Source organism: Electrona antarctica (genome assembly GCF_951216825.1).
Source record: "Electrona antarctica genome assembly, chromosome: 16".
In the NCBI taxonomy this organism is placed as follows: domain Eukaryota; kingdom Metazoa; phylum Chordata; class Actinopteri; order Myctophiformes; family Myctophidae; genus Electrona; species Electrona antarctica.
This window is the reverse complement of record NC_136797.1, coordinates 7,076,653-7,101,004: the sequence shown is the minus strand read 5'-3', so window position 1 is coordinate 7,101,004 and position 24,352 is coordinate 7,076,653. Positions and strand designations below refer to the sequence as shown.

The window sequence follows — 24,352 nt, the reverse complement described above, 5'->3', positions numbered from 1 at the left end:
AGGAAATTGCAACCATGTCGAAAGTACAATAAATCAAGGAGGATGGGCGGCCATCTGCCTCGGCCGTGTCAGGGGTGGGAGGGAGGGAGGGGTGGGAGGGAGGGAGGGGGGAGAGAGAAGCAACAACACTGCAGGAACAAGATTAAAAACTGTAAAACTATCATAGCAATAATACATAAGTATAGCAACAGCAGTAGTACAAACTATGGAAGCAATAACAATAATGAATGAGTTGAGTTCTGGGGCGGCTGTGGCTCAGGAGGTAGAGCAGGTCGTCCAATGATCCATGGGTCGGCGGTTCGAATCCCGGCTCCTCCTGTCTACATGTCGAAGTGTCCTTGGGCAAGACACTGAACCCCAAATTGCTCCCGATGTGCTGGTTGGTACCTTGCATGGCTTCCGCCACAATCGGTGTATGAATGTGTGTGTGAATGGGTGAATGTAATGCACAATCTTTGTAAAGCGCCTTGGATAAAGGCGCTATATAAATGCAACATTTACCATTTAGTTCTCTCTCCTAACTTGAAAATGTATATCTTCAGAGAGAGATGGGGGGGGGGATCCCCCTGTTACTGAACAAACACTATAGTCTATAGAAATTATTGCTATCACAATATAGAGCTATTTAACACTGTTACTGAACACTATGAGAATGCATTGGGCGTTTAAGTTAAATAACTCCGAAACTACAAATCATTTCAAAGTAAAAAGTTCCAGCATGTGTCTCCACAGTAAGCTGAATTATACCAAGTGTGAATGGAGTTTCTAGGTGAAAGTGCTTTTTTGACGTGCCAATATCTGCCATTGAGCCCCATTGTGAATTTCTCAAATTTGAAAGCACTATATTTCTAAAACTATGAAACACTTCAAAGATTTACCTAAATAGGTTTGAATGGGGTTTCTAGGTGTAAGTATGTAGGACTAGTAGCATGCCAAAGTTTGTGCTATTGCCATTGAGAATGCATTGGGCGTTTAAGTTAACTGTCACAGCTGCCTGTCATAATTTCTCCCTATTCCAAAGCCCCCCCCCCCCCAGGTACATTATATATTTAAACTATTTTCAGCAATGGTACACTTATTTTTTCAGTTACTTTTAAGTTAGTTACAGTTAATTTTACACTGTTACTGAACACACTCTATAGCAATGATTACTGTCACAATATGGAGCTATTTAACACTGTTACTGAACACACACTCTATAGCAATGATTACTGTCACACTATAGAGCTATTTAACACTGTTACTGAACACACACTCTATGAGAATGCATTGGGCGTTTAAGTTAAATAACTCCGAAACTACAAATCATTTCAAAGTAAAAAGTTCCAGCATGTGTCTCCACAGTAAACTGAATTATACAAAGTGTGAATGGAGTTTCTAGGTGAAAGTGCTTTTTTGACGTGCCAATATCTGCCATTGAGCCCCATTGTGAATTTCTCAAATTTGAAAGCACTATATTTCTAAAACTATGAAACACTTCAAAGATTTACCTAAATAGGTTTGAATGGGGTTTCTAGGTGTAAGTATGTAGGACTAGTAGCATGCCAAAGTTTGTGCTATTGCCATTGAGAATGCATTGGGCGTTTAAGTTAACTGTCACAGCTGCCTGTCATAATTTCTCCCTATTCCAAAGCCCCCCCCCAGGTACATTATATATTTAAACTATTTTCAGCAATGGTACACTTATTTTTTCAGTTACTTTTAAGTTAGTTACAGTTAATTTTACACTGTTACTGAACACACTCTATAGCAATGATTACTGTCACAATATGGAGCTATTTAACACTGTTACTGAACACACACTCTATAGCAATGATTACTGTCACACTATAGAGCTATTTAACACTGTTACTGAACACACACTCTATAGCAATGATTACTGTCACAATATAGAGCTATTTAACACTGTTACTAAACACACTCTATAGCAATGATTACTGTCACAATATGGAGCTATTTAACACTGTTACTGAACACACACTCTATAGCAATGATTACTGTCACAATATAGAGCTATTTAACACTGTTACTGAACACACACTCTATAGCAATGATTACTGTCACAATATAGAGCTATTTAACACTGTTACTGAACACACACTCTATAGCAATGATTACTGTCACACTATAGAGCTATTTAACACTGTTACTGAACACACTCTATAGCAATGATTACTGTCACAATATAGAGCTATTTAACACTGTTACTGAACACACTCTATAGCAATGATTACTGTCACAATAGAGCTATTTAACACTGTTACTGAACACACACTATAGCAATGATTACTGTCACACTATAGAGCTATTTAACACTGTTGCTGAACACACTCTATAGCAATGATTACTGTCACAATATAGAGCTATTTAACACTGTTACTGAACACACACTCTATAGCAATGATTACTGTCACAATATAGAGCTATTTAACACTGTTACTGAACACACGCTATAGCAATGATTACTGTCACAATATAGAGCTATTTAACACTGTTACTGAACACTCTATAGCAATGATTACTGTCACAATAGAGCTATTTAACACTGTTACTGAACACACACTATAGCAATGATTACTGTCACACTATAGAGCTATTTAACACTGTTACTGAACACACTCTATAGCAATGATTACTGTCACAATATAGAGCTATTTAACACTGTTACTGAACACACACTCTAGCAATGATTACTGTCACAATATAGAGCTATTTAAAACTGTTACTGAACACACGCTATAGCAATGATTACTGTCACAATATAGAGCTATTTAACACTGTTACTGAACACACGCTATAGCAATGATTACTGTCACAATATAGAGCTATTTAACACTGTTACTGAACACACTCTATAGCAATGATTACTGTCACAATATAGAGCTATTTAACACTGTTACTGAACACACTCTATAGCAATGATTACTGTCACACTATAGAGCTATTTAACACTGTTACTGAACACACTCTATAGCAATGATTACTGTCACACTATAGAGCTATTTAACACTGTTACTGAACACACGCTATAGCAATGATTACTGTCACACTATAGAGCTATTTAACACTGTTACTGAACACACACTATAGCAATGATTACTGTCACACTATAGAGCTATTTAACACTGTTACTGAACACACTCTATAGCAATGATTACTGTCACAATAGAGCTATTTAACACTGTTACTGAACACACACTATAGCAATGATTACTGTCACACTATAGAGCTATTTAACACTGTTACTGAACACACACTATAGCAATGATTACTGTCACAATATAGAGCTATGTAACACTGTTACTGAACACACACTATAGTCAAAACATCTCAAAGAATATACCAGCGGCTTGTATAATTTCTACACCATTGTACACCGATGCCAATGCGGTAAAAAATAACCGATCTACAAACTCACAGCAAATATAGAACAGTCTTATGTGGTTAATAATAATATACGCTGAGCGACTGTTGATTTCATGCTGTTTTCCCTATATCTGATCTAATTGCGTAATAGCCTAATCTTCTCATCTAGTTAATTAGCACGATGATTGGATCTGTCCTGTGAATGTGTTGTTTACAGCTCAGATTAATGGGCTCTCATCTCATTAAGAGGCTTAATGTGTGTGTGCGTGCGTGCGTGCGTGCGTGCGCGGAATTCAGATTTATTTGTATTCCTCGCATTTCTTGTTAATACAAGCATCTGTGTGTAAAAGAATGCATTCTTTTGGGTCTATAGTCACTGTCTCCTGTAACGGTTGTTGTATTATGGGTCTATAGTCACTGGTCTATATGGTCTATTCTAAATAGACCATATTCTGTCATTATAGGTTGACATTATTCTCAAACAATGTCAAGTCAAAGTCATACGATTTGTCACACACGTTACCGCAGTGAAATTTGTTCTCCGTATTTGACCCATCTCTTGGAGCGGTGAGCCGCAGCCAAGGAGCGGTGAGCTGCAGCGTGCGCCGCGCTCGGGAATCATTTGATTAGTAGATTTGACCCCCAATCCAACCCTTTGATGCTGAGTGCCAAGCTGGGAGGCATTGGGTCCCATTTTTACAGTCTTTGGTATGACCCGGCCGGGGATCGAACCCCCTATCAGGATTTAGAAGACATTGTAGAATCTGGCCTCAGTCCGACTCCTAAATGGGGTTAACGATTCCTAGTGGTTACATTTGGAAAATGAGAAGATATAATGTACGCATTCTCCTAAGCAGTGGGTGCTCACTGTTCAGCCACAGAAACAAATGGCATTAATGAATGAAAACGTTTCAACTGGCACATCTGCCGTGACCGGGAGGGGGTCTCCCTGCTCTCCCACTGAGACGTTTAGACTCTGGTGTCAGGGAGTGGGGCCACCCCCCACTGGGCCACAATGTCACCCACGTCATTTGAAGCAGATGGCACAGCTGGATTGGACACTTTGGATGATTTATCATAGTTTTGGGACAATTTCCAAAGTTGTATGATGCGGACATAATGAAAACGTTCTTGTTTGCCTATAAAGCCCTAGAACAAGAATCCTGGAACATGTGACGCGTTTAAAACCTACACGTCAGTGTGTGATAATTAAACGCCAAAATTAATGTTTGTTTGTGGCCATAAAATACACTAGAACACGAGCACACCTCAAACACCTCAAACAGTTTAGTGTTCTAATTCTAAACACATATATATTCCATCCAATGAGAAACTCACCCTGATAGTGCAGCTGAAACGTGCCCATGCTTCCATCCAATGAGGAGCGGTAGTACACGGACAGGACGTTGGTGGGGCTGCGGATCACCTGACCCTCCACCAGCAGCGTGTGATTGGCCAGAACCAGCGGGGCTCCGCCCTCACTCTGGCCCCTGATGGACAGCTGTTCCCCCTCCGACAGGTTGACGCTCTTCACCTGAAATATACGTAACGTAACAACGAGGCTTTACAAGTTAAAGAATAACTCGCTGAAACTGTGCTGCGAGTTTACAAAACTAACGAGGAATAATTTGAGAAAATGTCCTTTAGTTTTGGTTCTTTGTCAGTATCCAATATTTTTCTAAATAAAATAGTGAAAATAGCCGTTCCAACAATGTGATGTGTTGAGCTTGTGGACCAGTGAGTTCTCTGAACTTTTTAAAATCTCGACCCTGACTACCCCCTAAAATAAACTAAAACTAACACTAAACCTAATAAAACTATATAAATGCACCACAGTAAGTGGTGCATTTATATAGTGCCTTTATCCAAGGTGCTTTACAGAGATTGTGCATTACACCCATTCATACACCGATGCCGGAGGAAACCATGCAAGGCACCAACCAGCACATCGGGAGCAATTAGGGGTTCAGAGTCTTGCTCAAGGACACTTCGACACTAACTCTGGGCGAGCCCGGGTTCAAACTGGGAACCTTGCGGTTACCATCCGGTCACTCTACCCCTGAGCCACTGCCGCCTGAAAAACTAAGCTTTGCACTAGCCTTTTCACAAGATAAAAACTAAACCGCCAATAAAAAAAAGAAAACTAGTAACTGAAATTGAAATCATGAAGTAGAAAATTGCAGTCAATAATTGCAGTATCCCTCCACCCTCTTATAGTACAGTACAGTACTTACTGCACTCTACCAATTATAGCGCTGCACGCTCTGGCAACCCACCACCATGACCCATTCATCAATCCTAGTCAATTAAATAGTGGCTTGTTGAGGAGCCTGACATATGAGAGAACTAATGAGCTGATCACACTGTATAGATCACTAAACCATCATACTTTAGTCTACTAAAGTCTCATTCCGTTGGCTGTCAGGTGGAGACCTTGTATGTCCTAAACCAGGGGTGCCCACACTTTTTTGACTTGAGAGCTACTTTCAAAATGACCAGCAGCTCAACAAGATCTACACAACCCAACAAAAAATGTTATCCATTTTTTTGCTGAAAATTGTTACAAAATGTACCTGAGGGGGCTTTGGAATAGTGGCACTGGCGTTACATATAAGACAAACGCACTCGGAATGGGAATATAAAGGAATTGGTACTGTTTTGTTTTGTATAACTTAGTTTGTAATGCCATTGACGTTTGTGAGCAACACTCTTGAAAACAAAGTATTGCATTGTGGGCTTGAGCTGACAGGCCCTATTTGATGTCAATCATTGAAGTCATCTTAATTCAATTTGCCGAAAAATAGCAGATGTACAAGTTCAAAACGGGGTTTGTTATTTGTGGTGAAGAGATTTGGTGTAGACGTTTTACTAAATACTATAGAGGGTTTAACCGAATACATGCCGCCACCAGATGGCTCCACTCAGGAGCCAGTGCCAGCATAATGCACAGAAATGAGACTCTTTAGAGAGCCGTGAACATAGCTTCACTCCAGGCCATCATCTGCCGATGTAAGCATTAGTACAGTTGGGTGCCACCGATATTGTCCCTTATCATTTGACCCATTTAGGCCTGACCTCAACATTTTAAAAAATCCTTCTAAATCCTCCAGTTTTCTGAAATAAATATTTTCACGATTTTTCAAAAATAGCAGACCTACAAGCTCGTAGCGCGCCACTCGGTGGCGCGCTATGAGCTTGTAGATCTGCTATTTTTCAATAGCTAAATTATAACAATGCTTAAAACACCAAAAGGGGTTCCCGCCCAAAATGGGTTAACTGTCCTTTTGCGCAGATCACGCAAACCTCAGCAAAAAGAAAAGGACAATATCGATGGCCTCCAACTGTATACTCACAAGATCGGATTAAAGTTTTCTGAGCCCTAATGATGCTCTAGATATTCAATGACGTCACAACATGGGACCTTTCGGTGGCTATTATTGATGGATGCTAAAAACAGACAAATAAATTACTATTCCTTCTGGATCAAGAGACATTAAAGTAACCGATATTTCTTGGGTCTGGCAGAGGAGGGTTTAAGGCTAAAAGGATAACGGAGGTCAGCTGTCATGTGTGTTACCTGCAGCTCTACTCCGTAGCCCGTGTACACGGTCACTGTGTAGGTGTGTGTGTTACCTGCAGCTCTACTCCGTAGCCCGTGTACACGGTCACTGTGTAGGTGTGTGTGTTACCTGCAGCTCTACTCCGTAGCCCGTGTACACGGTCACTGTGTAGGTGTGTGTGTTACCTGCAGCTCTACTCCGTAGCCCGTGTACACGGTCACTGTGTAGGTGTGTGTGTTACCTGCAGCTCTACTCTGTAGCCCGTGTACACGGTCACTGTGTAGGTGTGTGTTACCTGCAGCTCCACTCCGTAGCCCGTGTACACGGTCACTGTGTAGGTGTGTGTGTTACCTGCAGCTCTACTCCGTAGCCCGTGTACACGGTCACTGTGTAGGTGTGTGTTACCTGCAGCTCTACTCCGTAGCCCGTGTACACGGTCACTGTGTAGGTGTGTGTTACCTGCAGCTCCACTCCGTAGCCCGTGTACACGGTCACTGTGTAGGTGTGTGTTACCTGCAGCTCTACTCCGTAGCCCGTGTACACGGTCACTGTGTAGGTGTGTGTGTTACCTGCAGCTCCACTCCGTAGCCCGTGTACACGGTCACTGTGTAGGTGTGTGTTACCTGCAGCTCCACTCCGTAGCCCGTGTACACGGTCACTGTGTAGGTGTGTGTTACCTGCAGCTCTACTCCGTAGCCCGTGTACACGGTCACTGTGTAGGTGTGTGTTACCTGCAGCTCTACTCCGTAGCCCGTGTACACGGTCACTGTGTAGGTGTGTGTTACCTGCAGCTCTACTCCGTAGCCCGTGTACACGTTCACTGTGTAGGTGTGTGTTACCTGCAGCTCTACTCCGTAGCCCGTGTACACGGTCACTGTGTAGGTGTGTGTGTTACCTGCAGCTCTACTCCGTAGCCCGTGTACACGGTCACTGTGTAGGTGTGTGTTACCTGCAGCTCCACTCCGTAGCCCGTGTACACGGTCACTGTGTAGGTGTGTGTTACCTGCAGCTCTACTCCGTAGCCCGTGTACACGGTCACTGTGTAGGTGTGTGTTACCTGCAGCTCTACTCCGTAGCCCGTGTACACGGTCACTGTGTAGGTGTGTGTTACCTGCAGCTCTACTCCGTAGCCCGTGTACACGGTCACTGTGTAGGTGTGTGTGTTACCTGCAGCTCTACTCCGTAGCCCGTGTACACGGTCACTGTGTAGGTGTGTGTTACCTGCAGCTCCACTCCGTAGCCCGTGTACACGGTCACTGTGTAGGTGTGTGTTACCTGCAGCTCTACTCCGTAGCCCGTGTACACGGTCACTGTGTAGGTGCAGTGGAGGAACGTTCCATCTGGGAGCGGGGGGTCATCGGTGGAGTCTATGTACCCTTCTGGGTCCGAGAAGTTCACCATGCAGTCTGACACCGCTGAGGAGACACCAACGAGAAGTTCACCTTACACTCTGACACAGCTGAGGAGACACCACAGAGAAGTTCTCCATGCACTCTGCATGCGTAATGTCATATTTGCCTCTGAGATGTAGTGGAATAGTACCGTACTACAGTACCTCAAAATTGTACTTGAGTACATTGTGTTAGTGTGTTTTTGAGTCTGAGGACAGACAATGTCCTATCTTTCTACGAGGACAGACAAAGTCCTATCTTTCTACGAGGACAGACAAAGTCCTATCTTTCTACGAGGACAGACAAAGTCCTGTCCTTCTACAAGGACAGACAAAGTCCTGTCTTTCTACGAGGACAGACAAAGTCCTGTCCTTCTACGAGGACAGACTGTTTCTACGAGGACAGACAGACAAAGTCCTGTCCTTCTACAAGGACAGACAATGTCCTGTCTTTCTACGAGGACAGACAAAGTCCTATCTTTCTACGAGGACAGACAAAGTCCTATCTTTCTACGAGGACAGACAAAGTCCTATCTTTCTACAAGGACAGACAAAGTCCTGTCTTTCTACGAGGACAGACAAAGTCCTGTCCTTCTACGAGGACAGACTGTTTCTACGAGGACAGACAGACAAAGTCCTGTCCTTCTACAAGGACAGACAATGTCCTGTCTTTCTACGAGGACAGACAAAGTCCTATCTTTCTACGAGGACAGACAAAGTCCTATCTTTCTACGAGGACAGACAAAGTCCTATCTTTCTACGAGGACAGACAAAGTCCTATCTTTCTACGAGGACAGACAAAGTCCTGTCCTTCTACAAGGACAGACAAAGTCCTGTCTTTCTACGAGGACAGACATAGTCCTGTCTTTCTACGAGGACAGACAAAGTCCTGTCCTTCTACGAGGACAGACATAGTCCTGTCTTTCTACGAGGACAGACATAGTCCTGTCTTTCTACGAGGACAGACAAAGTCCTGTCTTTCTACGGGGACAGACTGTTTCTACGAGGACAGACAAAGTCCTGTGTGTTTCTTACGTGCCACTGGCGTAGCCGTCCACATGTCCATGATGTCCAGCAGAGACTTGGCTGTGGTGGAGACTTGATGGTCGACGTGCTCCGAATACACTGTGCTGCTGGCCGGAGGCCCAGAGCTGGAGGAGGAGGAGGAGGCCTGACGAGTCCATTTGGTTCCATTTGGAACAAAGAAACAGAGGGGAGGGGAGGGAGGGAGGGGGAGGAGTCACTTTCTTAACCACTTCAACCACTTAACTCGGGTGAAAACAGTGTACAGTATGGCCCAAAACCGTTACCCTTCAGGAAATTCTGAGAAGAAAAAAAATCCAATGTAGTTATTATTTAGTCACACAAGCTCTTGTTATTACTTTTCATTGGTTAGATATATATATATCACACACATTGTAACCATTTATTTATGTCCACAAAGGATTGCATACAAGGACACAAATATTATAGGTGCATTAGAGTTTACATCTGCAAAATCATGGCATGTGTTTTCATGATACAACAGGCATGGGAGTCAGTACTCTGTGTATAAGTAACAGTACTCAGTACTCTATGGGTATAAGTAACAGTACTCAGTACTCTATGGGTATAAGTAACAGTACTCAGTACTCTATGGGTATAAGTAACAGTACTCAGTACTCTATGGGTATAAGTAACAGTACTCAGTACTCTATGGGTATAAGTAACAGTACTCAGTACTCTATGGGTATAAGTAACAGTACTCAGTACTCTATGGGTATAAGTAACAGTACTCAGTACTCTATGGGTATAAGTAACAGTACTCAGTACTCTATGGGTATAAGTAACAGTACTCAGTACTCTATGGGTATAAGTAACAGTACTCAGTACTCTATGGGTATAAGTAACAGTACTCAGTACTCTATGGGTATAAGTAACATTACTCAGTACTCTATGGGTATAAGTAACAGTACTCAGTACTCTATGGGTATAAGTAACAGTACTCAGTACTATATGGGTATAAGTAACAGTACTCAGTACTCTATGGGTATAAGTAACAGTAATCTATGGGTATAAGTAACAGTACTCTATGGGTATAAGTAACAGTACTCAGTACTCTATGGGTATAAGTAACAGTACTCAGTACTCTATGGGTATAAGTAACAGTACTCTATGGGTATAAGTAACAGTACTCTATGGGTATAAGTAACAGTACTCAGTACTCTATGGGTATAAGTAACAGTACTCAGTACTATATGGGTATAAGTAACAGTACTCAGTACTCTATGGGTATAAGTAACAGTACTCAGTACTCTATGGGTATAAGTAACAGTACTCTATGGGTATAAGTAACAGTACTCAGTACTCTATGGGTATAAGTAACAGTACTCAGTACTCTATGTGTATAAGTAACAGTACTCAGTACTCTATGGGTATAAGTAACAGTACTCAGTACTCTATGGGTATAAGTAACAGTACTCTATGGGTATAAGTAACAGTACTCAGTACTCTATGTGTATAAGTAACAGTACTCAGTACTCTATGGGTATAAGTAACAGTACTCAGTACTCTATGGAAGTAACAGTACTCAGTACTCTATGGGTATAAGTAACAGCGTCTCCGCCATATATGACGGCTGCCAATTATAGCAGACACCACAATACTTTGTGCCAGCCTTTTTGCCTCCTTTTTGGGCATCCCAAGTTGTTGGAACCCTCTAATAATCCGTATGTGCGTATGCCCTAGCCTAGGGCCTAGGCTGCCAAAAGACACGCACGCACGCACGCACGCACGCACGCACGCACGCACGCACGCACACACACACACACACACACTCTTAACCACTTTCCTTCTAACTAAAAATATTTCCAAAAGTAGCAGATACGGCTCATCTACAAAAGCTCACGACCGACAACTTAAAATTTGGCACACCCGTCTCAGGTGGCCCAAGGGACAGGCGGCCCGAGGGACAGGCGGCCCGAGGGACAGCGGCCCGAGGGACAGGCGGCCCGAGGGACAGGCGGCCCGAGGGACAGGCGGCCCGAGGGACAGGCGGCCCGAGGGACATCAGTGCATGGCGTCCAGTCGGTTGGATAGGCAGTGTTCCAGAACCACCGATCAGACTGATATACGGCCATAGAGTCGGTTGGATAGGCAGTGTTCCAGAACCACCGATCAGACTGATATACGGCCATAGAGTCGGTTGGATAGGCGGTGTTCCAGAACCACCGATCAGACTGATATACGGCCATAGAGTCGGTTGGATAGGCGGTGTTCCAGAACCACCGATCAGACTGATATACGGCCATAGAGTCGGTTGGATAGGCGGTGTTCCAGAACCACCGATCAGACTGATATACGGCCATAGAGTCGGTTGGATAGGCGGTGTTCCAGAACCACCGATCAGACTGATATACGGCCATAGAGTCGGTTGGATAGGCGGTGTTCCAGAACCACCGATCAGACTGATATACGGCCATAGAGTCGGTTGGATAGGCGGTGTTCCAGAACCACCGATCAGACTGATATACGGCCATAGAGTCGGTTGGATAGGCGGTGTTCCAGAACCACCGATCAGACTGATATACGGCCATAGAGTCGGTTGGATAGGCGGTGTTCCAGAACCACCGATCAGACTGATATACGGCCATAGAGTCGGTTGGATAGGCGGTGTTCCAGAACCACCGATCAGACTGATATACGGCCATAGAGTCGGTTGGATAGGCGGTGTTCCAGAACCACCGATCAGACTGATATACGGCCATAGAGTCGGTTGGATAGGCGGTGTTCCAGAACCACCGATCAGACTGATATACGGCCATAGAGTCGGTTGGATAGGCGGTGTTCCAGAACCACCGATCAGACTGATATACGGCCATAGAGTCGGTTGGATAGGCGGTGTTCCAGAACCACCGATCAGACTGATATACGGCCATAGAGTCGGTTGGATAGGCGGTGTTCCAGAACCACCGATCAGACTGATATACGGCCATAGAGTCGGTTGGATAGGCGGTGTTCCAGAACCACCGATCAGACTGATATACGGCCATAGAGTCGGTTGGATAGGCGGTGTTCCAGAACCACCGATCAGACTGATATACGGCCATAGAGTCGGTTGGATAGGCGGTGTTCCAGAACCACCGATCAGACTGATATATGGCCATAGAGTCGGTTGGATAGGCGGTGTTCCAGAACCACCGATCAGACTGATATACGGCCATAGAGTCGGTTGGATAGGCGGTGTTCCAGAACCACCGATCAGACTGACATACGGCCATAGAGTCGGTTGGATAGGCGGTGTTCCAGAACCACCGATCAGACTGATATATGGCCATAGAGTCGGTTGGATAGGCGGTGTTCCAGAACCACCGATCCGACTGACATACGGCCATAGAGTCGGTTGGATAGGCGGTGTTCCAGAACCACCGATCAGACTGATATACGGCCATAGAGTCGGTTGGATAGGCGGTTGTCCAGAACCACCGATCCGACTGACATACGGCCATAGAGTTGGTTGGATAGGCGGTGTTCCAGAACCACCGATCAGACTGATATACGGCCATAGAGTCGGTTGGATAGGCGGTTGTCCAGAACCACCGATCCGACTGACATACGGCCATAGAGTTGGTTGGATAGACGGTGTTCCAGAACCACCGATCCGACTGACATACGGCCATAGAGTCGGTTGGATAGGCGGTTGTCCAGAACCACCGATCCGACTGACATACGGCCATAGAGTTGTTTGGATAGGCGGTGTTCCAGAACCACCGATCAGACTGATATACGGCCATAGAGTTGTTTGGATAGGCAGTGTTCCAGAACCACCGATCAGACTGATATACGGCCATAGAGTCTGTTGGATAGGCAGTGTTCCAGAACCACCGATCCGACTGACATACGGCCATAGTGCAGAAGGCTCTGGCTGGCTGTGGCCCAAATGAGCCAACTGATTGACGGCAATTAACCCCAGCCTTAACTTAACTTGACTTGGCACATTCCTCACACCTGCCATTTGATTTTGTTATTCAGTCAACTTTCCACAAGTCAGTTAATTTGCTCTCTTCAGACATTCTCCACACATTCTCCACAGACGTTCCACCACTGACTGCACAAGGAATTTTCCATAATGGGCACAAATACAAATGTTCGTCGACTACCTTTTTTTACTGATGAAAACTAAATGGAAACTAAATGAAAACTAAGCTAAAACTATGACTAAATATATATACTGTATACTGTTGATTTTGTCAACAAATAAAAACTAGACTAAAATGTTAGGAAAGGACTAGTGGACAAGAGATCCAGTATAAGTCATTTTACAATTGGTTGCATGCTGAAAATAGCAGATCTACAAGCTTCCCGTGCCCCCTCAAGGTAACAGGGTGGGGCATGCATTCCCTGTTTGCATCGTTCCCAACTTGCATCGTTCCCGAGTAGGCCGCAACCCAACAGGCAACGGTCTAGATTCCTTAAAATCATTGTTTTATTTGATGACCTTGAATTCCTGCCCTGGTATTTGGCATTTTGTGCCCTCAACCACTTGACAACACCAAAGGCTGTGACCGTCCCCGTATACCGACAAAATAAAATGGAGGCCTGAATCCAACCCATACCTGCGACTAGAGATGTCCCGATACTGTATCGGTATCGGGAAATGTATCGGATCGGCCCTTATTTGTCATATCGGTATCGGTGAATATGCCAGTCTAACCACTGATCCGACACAGTCACACAGGGGTAAGGGGTTGACACTATGGCAGGTAAATAAAATCTTGGCACAGTGGAGTTTGCTTTGGAGTTGCCCAAAGAGTGAGGAGTCTGCTATAAACACAACACGAGATATATAGCTAGATAGATATAAACACAACATGAGATCACGACACTGGTATCGATATTCGGTATTGGTATCGGCTAACACAGAAATCTAGGTATCGGGATCGGATCGGAAGCGAAAAAAGTGTATCCCTACCTGGGACTGTGTGTCTGTAGGCAGGGGGGCTGCGTCGTCGTCACCGGCTTGGCCCGAGACGGAGGCGGGCGACGGGGGCTTCATCCTCTGCAGCAGCCCCTCGCTCTGGTGCTCCAGCATGGCGTGGCTTCCGGACAGGGAGCCGTGCACGCTCAGCCCTCGGCCCAGGAGAGGGACCAGGTTCTGGGGCAGAGCGGAGGGCATGAGCATCTCCCCGCCGGGCTGGTGACGGGAGAGCAGGTGGTCTCCGTGAGCCAGCACTGACTCCAGGAGACCCCCCGCCGCGGCCCCCACGGCGCTGGAGGCCCTGCCTCGGGGACCGCCACCGTCCTCTCTGTCCCCTCCTGTCACCACTGGAGGCACCGTGGCCGAGGCGGGGGGCGTGGGGGGCACTTCTTCTGAGGAGACATAAATGAAGAGGACATTGCATTAGATTAACCCATTTAGGCCTGACGTAAAAAAAAAAGTCTTCTGAAAGAATATATATTCAAAGATTTGTGCCGCATTTTCACGATTTTTCAAAAATAGCAGACCTACAAGCTCGTAGCGCGCCACTCGGTGGCGCGCTATGAGCTTGTAGATCTGCTATTTTTCAATAGCTAAAGTATAACATAATGCTTAGTTAAAACACCAAAAGGGGTTCCTGCCCAGAATGGATTAAAAATAAAACTAGTTCATTGCATAATTATCTCTGCCAATCAGCGCGTAGATTTACATTTTTAGGTTTGTGTCTGTTTTTTTTTATTGAATACTTTATTAGCCGTAAATCAGAGTGTAGAGTAGGAGAGTAGGAGAGTAGCGACACGTGTTGATCTCGCCACAAAGCGGGTGCCTATTGGGTATAGTTCCAAGCATTGGAACTATGGCTGGAACTATCCCATTGAGACAAAGCGGGTGCCTATGGGCTATAGTTCCAAACATTGGAACTATTCCATTGAGACAAAGCGGGTGCCTATGGGCTATAGTTGCAAACATTGCTCCTATGGCTGGAACTATCCCATTGAGACAAAGCGGGTGCCTATGGGCTATAGTTCCAAACATTGGAACTATGGCTGGAACTATTCCATTGAGACAAAGCGGGTGCCTATGGGCTATAGTTCCAAACATTGGAACTATGGCTGGAACTATTCCATTGAGACAAAGCGGGTGCCTATGGGCTATAGTTCCAAACATTGGAACTATGGCTGGAACTATTCCATTGAGACAAAGCGGGTCCCTATGGGCTATAGTTCCAAACATTGGAACTATGGCTGGAACTATTCCATTGAGACAAAGCGGGTGCCTATGGGCTATAGTTCCAAACATTGCTCCTATGGCTGGAACTATCCCATTGAGACAAAGCGGGTGCCTATGGGCTATAGTTCCAAACATTGGAACTATGGCTGGAACTATCCCATTGAGACAAAGCGGGTGCCTATGGGCTATAGTTCCAAACATTGGAACTATGGCTGGAACTATTCCATTGAGACAAAGCGGGTGCCTATGGGCTATAGTTCCAAACATTGCTCCTATGGCTGGAACTATCCCATTGAGACAAAGCGGGTGCCTATGGGCTTTAGTTCCAAACATTGGAACTATGGCTGGAACTATTCCATTGAGACAAAGCGGGTCCCTATGGGCTATAGTTCCAAACATTGGAACTATGGCTGGAACTATCCCATTGAGACAAAGCGGGTGCCTATGGGCTATAGTTCCAAACATTGGAACTATTCCATTGAGACAAAGCGGGTGCCTATGGGCTATAGTTCCAAACATTGCTCCTATGGCTGGAACTATCCCATTGAGACAAAGCGGGTGCCTATGGGCTATAGTTCCAAACATTGGAACTATTCCATTGAGACAAAGCGGGTGCCTATGGGCTATAGTTGCAAACATTGCTCCTATGGCTGGAACTATCCCACTGAGACAAAGCGGGTGTCTATGGGCTATAGTTCCAAACATTGGAAGTATCCCATTGAGACAAAGCGGGTGCCTATGGGCTATAGTTCCAAACATTGGAAGTATCCCATTGAGACAAAGCGGGTGCCTTATGGGCTATAGTTCCAAACATTGGAAGTATCCCATTGAGACAAAGCGGGTGCCTATGGGCTATAGTTCCAAACATTGGAAGTATCCCATTGAGACAAAGCGGGTGCCTATGGGCTATAGTTCCAAACATTGGAACTATCCCATTGAGACAAAGCGGGTCCCTATGGGCTATACTTCCAAACATTGGAACTATGGCTGGAACTATCCCATTGAGACAAAGCGGGTGCCTATGGGCTATAGTTCCAAACATTGGAACTATCCCATTGAGACAAAGCGGGTGCCTATGGGCTATAGTTCCAAACATTGCTCCTATGGCTGGAACTATCCCATTGAGACAAAGCGGGTGCCTATGGGCTATAGTTCCAAACATTGGAAGTATCCCATTGAGACAAAGCGGGTGCCTTATGGGCTATAGTTCCAAACATTGGAAGTATCCCTTTGAGACAACGCGGGTGCCTATGGGCTATAGTTCCAAACATTGGAACTATCCCATTGAGACAAAGCGGGTGCCTATGGGCTATAGTTCCAAACATTGGAACTATCCCATTGAGACAAAGCGGGTGCCTATGGGCTATAGTTCCATACATTGGAACTATCCCATTGAGACAAAGCGGGTGCCTATGGGCTATAGTTCCAAACATTGGAACTATCCCATTGAGACAAAGCGGGTGCCTATGGGCTATAGTTCCAAACATTGGAACTATCCCATTGAGACAAAGCGGGTGCCTTATGGGCTATAGTTCCAAACATTGGAAGTATCCCATTGAGACAAAGCGGGTGCCTATGGGCTATAGTTCCAAACATTGGAAGTATCCCATTGAGACAAAGCGGGTGCCTATAGGCTATAGTTCCAAACATTGGAAGTATCCCATTGAGACAAAGCGGGTGCCTATGGGCTATAGTTCCAAACATTGGAACTATCCCATTGAGACATCAACAATTCATAATCACAATACATGCCATCAACAAAAACAAACACTGATTCACTGCCTGCCGTTTTCCCCTTTTCTCCTCTGTAAATATAGCTATATTTGGTGATGAATTGAATACAATACATGAATACAAAGAAGTCCCAAGGACTTCTATGACTGTTTGACTGTCTGTGCCTGCACCTCTCTGTGTGTGTACCTCTGTGCTCTGTGCACGCTGTTTCTCACCTCTCTGTGTGTGTGTACCTCTGTGCTCTGTGTGCACGCTGTTTCTCAAATGGCAGATTAGGACACGGTCTGACACAACTGTTCAGTCGTGACATTTTATTTGTGCTTTAGCTCATTTAGACCTGAGAACTGATTCTATACAAAATGACTTCTAAATCATGACAGTTTTCTGATAAACCTACTGTATATGTGTCAGTGGTTCTATTTCATGTTGTCAAGGACCCCCCAGAATGATATGTATTTGACCGCCATCTAAAAATATGCCCCAGAAGCAAAGATTTGAGTGAAAAACGTTCACCGTGAAAGAATATATATTTAATGATTTGCACCACAATTTCGCGATTTTTCAAAAATAGCAGACCTACAAGCTCGTAGCGTGGCACTCGGTGCCACGCTACGAGCTTGTAGATGTGCTATTTTTCAACGGATGAAGTTTAAAATAATGGTTATAAAGTGGTTAAAAGCTGTGTGTACGGTTACACCGACGCGTCCTCAGGTCTAAATGCTTTAGTCCGTGCGGACGGCCGTGGCTGGCTGGCTGGCTGGCGTTATCAGCTGTAATCTACTTTGACATTGACGTCACACAGTACTCGACTGGACTGGGAAATCATGAGCATTGAGTTGACAAGGTCTGCGTCTGGAGGCGCTGATATGCAAACTTTATTTTTCTCTCTTTTATCGGTTAGAAACGTTACAGTGCGTGACAACGTTTCCTCTGGTGGCGGTGTGTTTCACAACACGCACGCACACACACACACACACACGCACACACACACACACGCACACGCACACACACTCATTTGCAAGCTGAGCATGCACACGAACACACAAAGCAAGCACTGGAACAGGGCAGTCAGGCATGACAGGACCATGGGAGAGGGGGGGGCATGAAAGAAATGCAAAGACAGGCAAACTGTCCCCCCAATCCATCCCCCTCCCCCCACACACATGCAGACACACACACACACACACACACACACACACACACACACACACACACAGACACACAGACACACACACACACACAGACACACACACACACACACACACAGACACACACACACACACACACACACACACAGACACACACAGACACACACACACACACACACAGACACACACACACACACACACACACACACACACACACACACACACACACACACAGGATTGTTTGTGTTTGTTTCTCTAACCATACTGTACTTGGGAGCATTTCAGAACAGCCTTTTTTGGGCCATTTTTATCTCCAGCTCAGTAAATGATAAATAGTTTCTTTACAGAAACGACAGGTTTTATAAACATCATCCGACATATTTTACCGCTTTTGTTTACATGCTAGTAGCGCTCGTTGGCTGTGTTTGTTTGCAAACGGGTTCGCCATAGTCGCTTTGATCTCGCCGCAAAGCGGGTGCCTTATGGGCTATAGTTCCAAACATTGCTCCTATGGCTGGAACTATCCCATTGAGATAGAGTGAGCACTTCCGCATTCCATTGTTACAATGGGAGTCAACGCTAGTGTCGCCACTCTCTTACTATATATATCTCTGGCCATAGCCTCATGATAGGCCTATCTCACAGCCCGCTTTCCACGCCCACTTCCGGTAGATAGGGGTGTCATTTAACATTAGCATTTACACGTTTTTTTCTCTGGAGAATCTAAGTACATTTTCTAATGTAAAAATGTGACAGACCAATATTATTATGAAGCAAACAAGATGGTAAATCAGCTCGAACAGATAGAACAAACCTTACCTTGAGAAAACAAAAGTTGTAGACTTCTTAAATTACCTCTGTTAACATGTAGTGTCTATGGAGTGACGTCACGCTATCACCACTAGCCCCGAAAGGGGGCGTAAAAAGGGGGCGGGGAAATTCTGTGAGATAGGCTTATTGACAACAACGTCATCTACTTTCCAACTATTCTGATTGGTTGGTATGAACCAATCACCGAAGACTGCCGCTTTGACAACGACCATCCCAGAAACTGCTGCCGTGGGGAGGGCTTTCAGTCTGAATAGTGAAGTGAAACGAAATGAAAATTCAGGCTAGACTAACTCCCCAAATCAACCAGGAAAATTATTGTCCTGACAATGACTTATTTTTCAAATTCTACTACTACATTTAACATCTTTATTTGCATTCACATTTTACAAGAAGTTTCTTGAACACAAACAATAGTGGATGCGCAAACTTGGAAAAAAAAGCTCTACAAGTGCTTCAGGATACAGATCACGGGTACAGAAAGCATCGCCTTCTCCATATATGGCGACTGCCAATTATTGCAGACACTGAACAGAATTTTGCCGATGCCTGATCAGCTCTTGGCTTGGGCATGCCTGCAATCTGCAGGCCCCTCACGAATGATTTATGGACATTACAGAGGCTTCCAAATATGAACACAAGTAGTTTACATCTGTGTTCACACACACACACACACACGCACGCGCGCGCACACACACACATGCACACGCAGAATCCCTGTTCTGCATCCGTTGCACTGTGCCGTCAACCTTCCCACAGAAACACTGATGCACACGTCAGTGTGTCACCAGGCGCCGGGCCGCATCGTGGCACACGTCAGTGTGTCACCAGGCGCCGGGCCGCATCGTGACATGTAGATCTGCTCTTTGCATCACTCGGTCTGCAGTGCCGCGTTATACGACCAAGCATCAGTCAAATGTTCATCTTCATCTTATTTGATTCCGACACTACATGCAGTCAAACCGCGTGTAAGAAGCTTAGATGAGTGCTGAACCGTATAGCGTCTATCTATTCTGGGGGCAAACATGTGGCACAAACAATCTACAAGCTTGAAGCGTCTAGATCAGGGCGCTTTAACCCATTTTGGGCGGGAACCCCTTTTGGTGTTTTTTTTTTTTTTTCAACAATATATTTATTTTCCTTTTTACACACAAATGACAATACACATATACAAAAAACAACAATGAACAGTACAAGACAATTACTGATATAAAGAAAGCAAAACAACAATAACCAAAAACAACAAAACAAAACAAAAAACAACAACAGCACTACTCCTCTTCAGCTCCATCCATTAGATGTGACAAATTATTGTTCTTTATGTATCTCATAAAACGGCCCCACACCTCCTGAAACATTTCTTGTTTGTCCTTAAGAATGTATGCAATCTTTTCCAAAGGTAGACATAAAGACAATTCTCTGAACCACTGTGTAATACTTGGTTTGTCCGGCCCCTTTTGGTGTTTTAAACATTATGTTATAATTTAGCTATTGGAAAAATAGCAGATCTACAAGCTCATAGCTCGCCACCGAGTGGCGCGCTACGAGCTTGTAGGTCTGCTATTTTTGAAAAATCGTGAAAATATTTATTTCAGAAAACTGGTGGATTTAGAATATTTCTTTTTTATTTTGAGGTCAGGCATAAATGGGTTAACAGGGGTCCGGGACCCCTAGGGGCTCTTCTGAGTTACTACATGTGGGGGCGCCATTTTTTTTTAATTTTTACATTAAACATTTTTCTGAGTGGTCCACTATTCTATCCCTATTCTGAGAAGAACTTTAGCCCAGAATAACAGATCTACAAGCTTCTTTCCCTTATAGCCCTAAACTTATTTGCCATTTTTGTACTATTTTGGAAGAACCTTTTAAAATATTTCAATTAGCCAATCTGCAAGCTCACAACGTGCCGATGTAGATTGTCTTGTTGAACTATTTTAAAAGGTTTTTCAAAATAGTAAACAAAAATCACAACCGTGTGAACTGAGTGGTGCAACTCCCCTCCCCCCCCCTCTCTCTCTCATTAGCAGGCAACAGTGCAGCACTATCTCTCTCTCTCTGTTTCTGGCACAACAGCGCCCCTACTGGTACTCATGAGTCACACACAAACAGTCACACACAAACATAGGTTAACACGGACATTGCTGTTCCTTGGAGTGGTTGCACCACTCAAAAATAAAACAGCAAATACGTTTAGGGATAAGGGGTAAGGGAGCTCCTGATCTTCTTGGGCAAAGAGGGTGGAGAGGGAAAGAGGAGCAGACTAAGAAGAAGTGAAAGGTTTACTATTGAGGGTGGTTGCATGCCTGAAGAAGGCCGAAACTCTTATCTAAAATAAAACTCTTGAACCAGCAATTGGCGCTCTCCGTGGTTTTGATCTGATGGATATACTAAGCTCTTCATTTCTGACTTCTCACCTGCCTCTCGTTCAAAAATATGAACGCAAGGGATCATTAGCGAATATTATCGGATTTTTAGCGAGGTAAGCAAGCAAAAATATGTCTCTGATTTTTTCCCGGAATCGAAGGGTGGGGGGGGGGGGGGCTTTACAGAGTAAAAGCGGCCATGTCTTCCCGGCACCCCGAGCTTCTATTTTGAAGGAATCCCGGCGCACATTGTGTTAACATGAATCCTATAGTGATGTCAAACAAGTGTGTGAAGCTATCTAGTGGAGGTCCTCGCATCATCTCTCTCTCTCTCTCTCTCTCTCTCTCTCTCTCTCTCTCAAGACCCCTGCTATAAGATAATTGGTCTGAAGAGAGAAAAAAAAAGGAACGAGCCCTGTAGAAGAGATTTGTTGCTAAGAGAGAGGGGGGAAATAAGAAATAAGCTGACTTCAAATGCAGAGCCCTGTGGGACCCCGGTCAACTAAGTATAGCGTTTAAGTGGTTAAAAGTCTAACTGTCGAGCTTTCCCAGGTCTGCCAATTATGAATTAAAATAAAATATTAATGAGTGGATCTCAGATTATTTATTTTTTAGCTGGAGGAAGTTATGTGACATCCAGCACTTAATATGAATGACGCGACAAAATATGGGACAAGTTGTCTGCATCATCCGGTTTTAAGTGGGGCTGCATAACAATGGAAATTAATATTGCATTGTAAAATTGAAAACAGCAAAGGGTCCCAAAACGGATCCCTGGGGAACAGAACACAGGAAAAGGAGGCCAGAGAATAGTAACAGAAATAGTTCTTCTTTTTCAGTGAGGTAAGAACAAAACCCAGTCTAATGAGTCTCTGTTGACATTCCTTTTTAAGTCAAGACGGTTTATTTAAATCGTATGGTCAACTAGGTCAAAAGCAGAGGTTAGATCAAATAAATCAGTGGCAAAGCAATACTATCTGCTATTTTCTTTTTAGAGAAATGTCAAAATTGTAATACAGCAATAAAAAAAGATAATAATAATAATCCTTGTCCTATAATCATAGTACCTGATGATCATGTTTTAGGGGGTGAAAAAATCTTACATAAAAAGTTACATAATTAGGATTTAAAAACGTGCTGACTGAGTAATGTGTAGCTTTGAATACCTTATAGTCAAGCATGTGTTGTTGACTTTGATTGAACAACATTCCCTTGTAGTTGAGTTATCTATCCTTTGGACTATATACACAAGTGCTGGGATTGAGTACTTTGTCCAACACTACGGCAGCAGTAGCTGTATAGCCAGTCATCCTTTACCCTCTCTGAGCCCACAAATCTGCCGTGGACGTTATAAAACACAAGGTGCCCTTATATGTGGCTTCTATGAGATTGATTTCACGCGTCGCTGCGTTCTGAGAATGTATCCCCTGACGCTGGCAAGACGACGCATGCAGGCACGATGTGTGCATTGCAGCGAGAGGCTTCTATAGTCAGCATATAGGCAGCAACGACACGATGAAGCTGTCTGCTCGCATCGCTCTCCTCTTCTGCTCTCTTTCATATTAATATACATTATATAGCAGGTTATAGTTTTGTGTGTGTGTGTGTGTGTGTGTGTGTGTGTGTGTGTGTGTGTGTGTGTGTGTGTGTGTGTGTGTGTGTGTGTGTGTGTGTGTGTGTGTGTGTGTGTGTGTGTGTGTGTGTGTGTGTGCGCGCGCGCTTATTACCACAGTCTCTGCATTATTGAATATGTTGAGCAAAGATGAAGGGAGGCGAAGTGACACAATATGGAGTCGTTTACTGCAACAGTAACCAACCCTAAAGACCATTCTGCAACAGTAACCAACCCTAAAGACCATTCTGCAACAGTAACCAACCCTAAAGACCATTCTACAACACTGTAACCAACCCTAAAGACCATTCTGCAACACTGTAACCAACCCTAAAGACCATTCTGCAACAGTAACCAACCCTAAAGACCATTCTGCAACAGTAACCAACCCTAAAGACCATTCTACAACACTGTAACCAACCCTAAAGACCATTCTGCTACAGTAACCAACCCTAAAGACCATTCTGCAACACTGTAACCAACCCTAAAGACCATTCTGCAACACTGTAACCAACCCTAAAGACCATTCTGCAACAGTAACCAACCCTAAAGACCATTCTGCAACACTGTAACCAACCCTAAAGACCATTCTGCAACACTGTAACCAACCCTAAAGACCATTCTGCAACAGTAACCAACCCTAAAGACCATTCTGCAACACTGTAACCAACCCTAAAGACCATTCTGCAACACTGTAACCAACCCTAAAGACCATTCTGCAACAGTAACCAACCCTAAAGACCATTCTGCAACACTGTAACCAACCCTAAAGACCATTCTGCAACAGTAACCAACCCTAAAGACCATTCTGCTACAGTAACCAACCCTAAAGACCATTCTGCAACAGTAACCAACCCTAAAGACCATTCTGCAACAGTAACCAACCCTAAAGACCATTCTGCAACACTGTAACCAACCCTAAAGACCATTCTGCAACAGTAACCAACCCTAAAGACCATTCTGCAACACTGTAACCAACCCTAAAGACCATTCTGCAACACTGTAACCAACCCTAAAGACCATTCTGCAACAGTAACCAACCCTAAAGACCATTCTGCTACAGTAACCAACCCTAAAGACCATTCTGCAACACTGTAACCAACCCTAAAGACCATTCTGCTACAGTAACCAACCCTAAAGACCATGCTGCAACAGTAACCAACCC

At 44.4% G+C, this 24,352-nt stretch overlaps 1 protein-coding gene across 1 annotated transcript in view; it reads right to left on the bottom strand.

Annotated features, from left to right (window-relative positions):
* The window catches only part of LOC306940306 (uncharacterized protein), a gene marked incomplete at both ends in the record, with an annotated part of 92,779 nt that overhangs the window by 42,912 nt on the left and 25,515 nt on the right, over positions 1-24,352 (bottom strand). The window contains 4 exons of the mRNA XM_079525327.1: positions 4,705-4,900; positions 8,202-8,341; positions 9,352-9,487; positions 14,267-14,664. Coding sequence (XP_079381453.1) covers positions 4,705-4,900; positions 8,202-8,341; positions 9,352-9,487; positions 14,267-14,664 — 870 coding nt within the window. The remainder of the gene's footprint in view (positions 1-4,704; positions 4,901-8,201; positions 8,342-9,351; positions 9,488-14,266; positions 14,665-24,352) is intronic.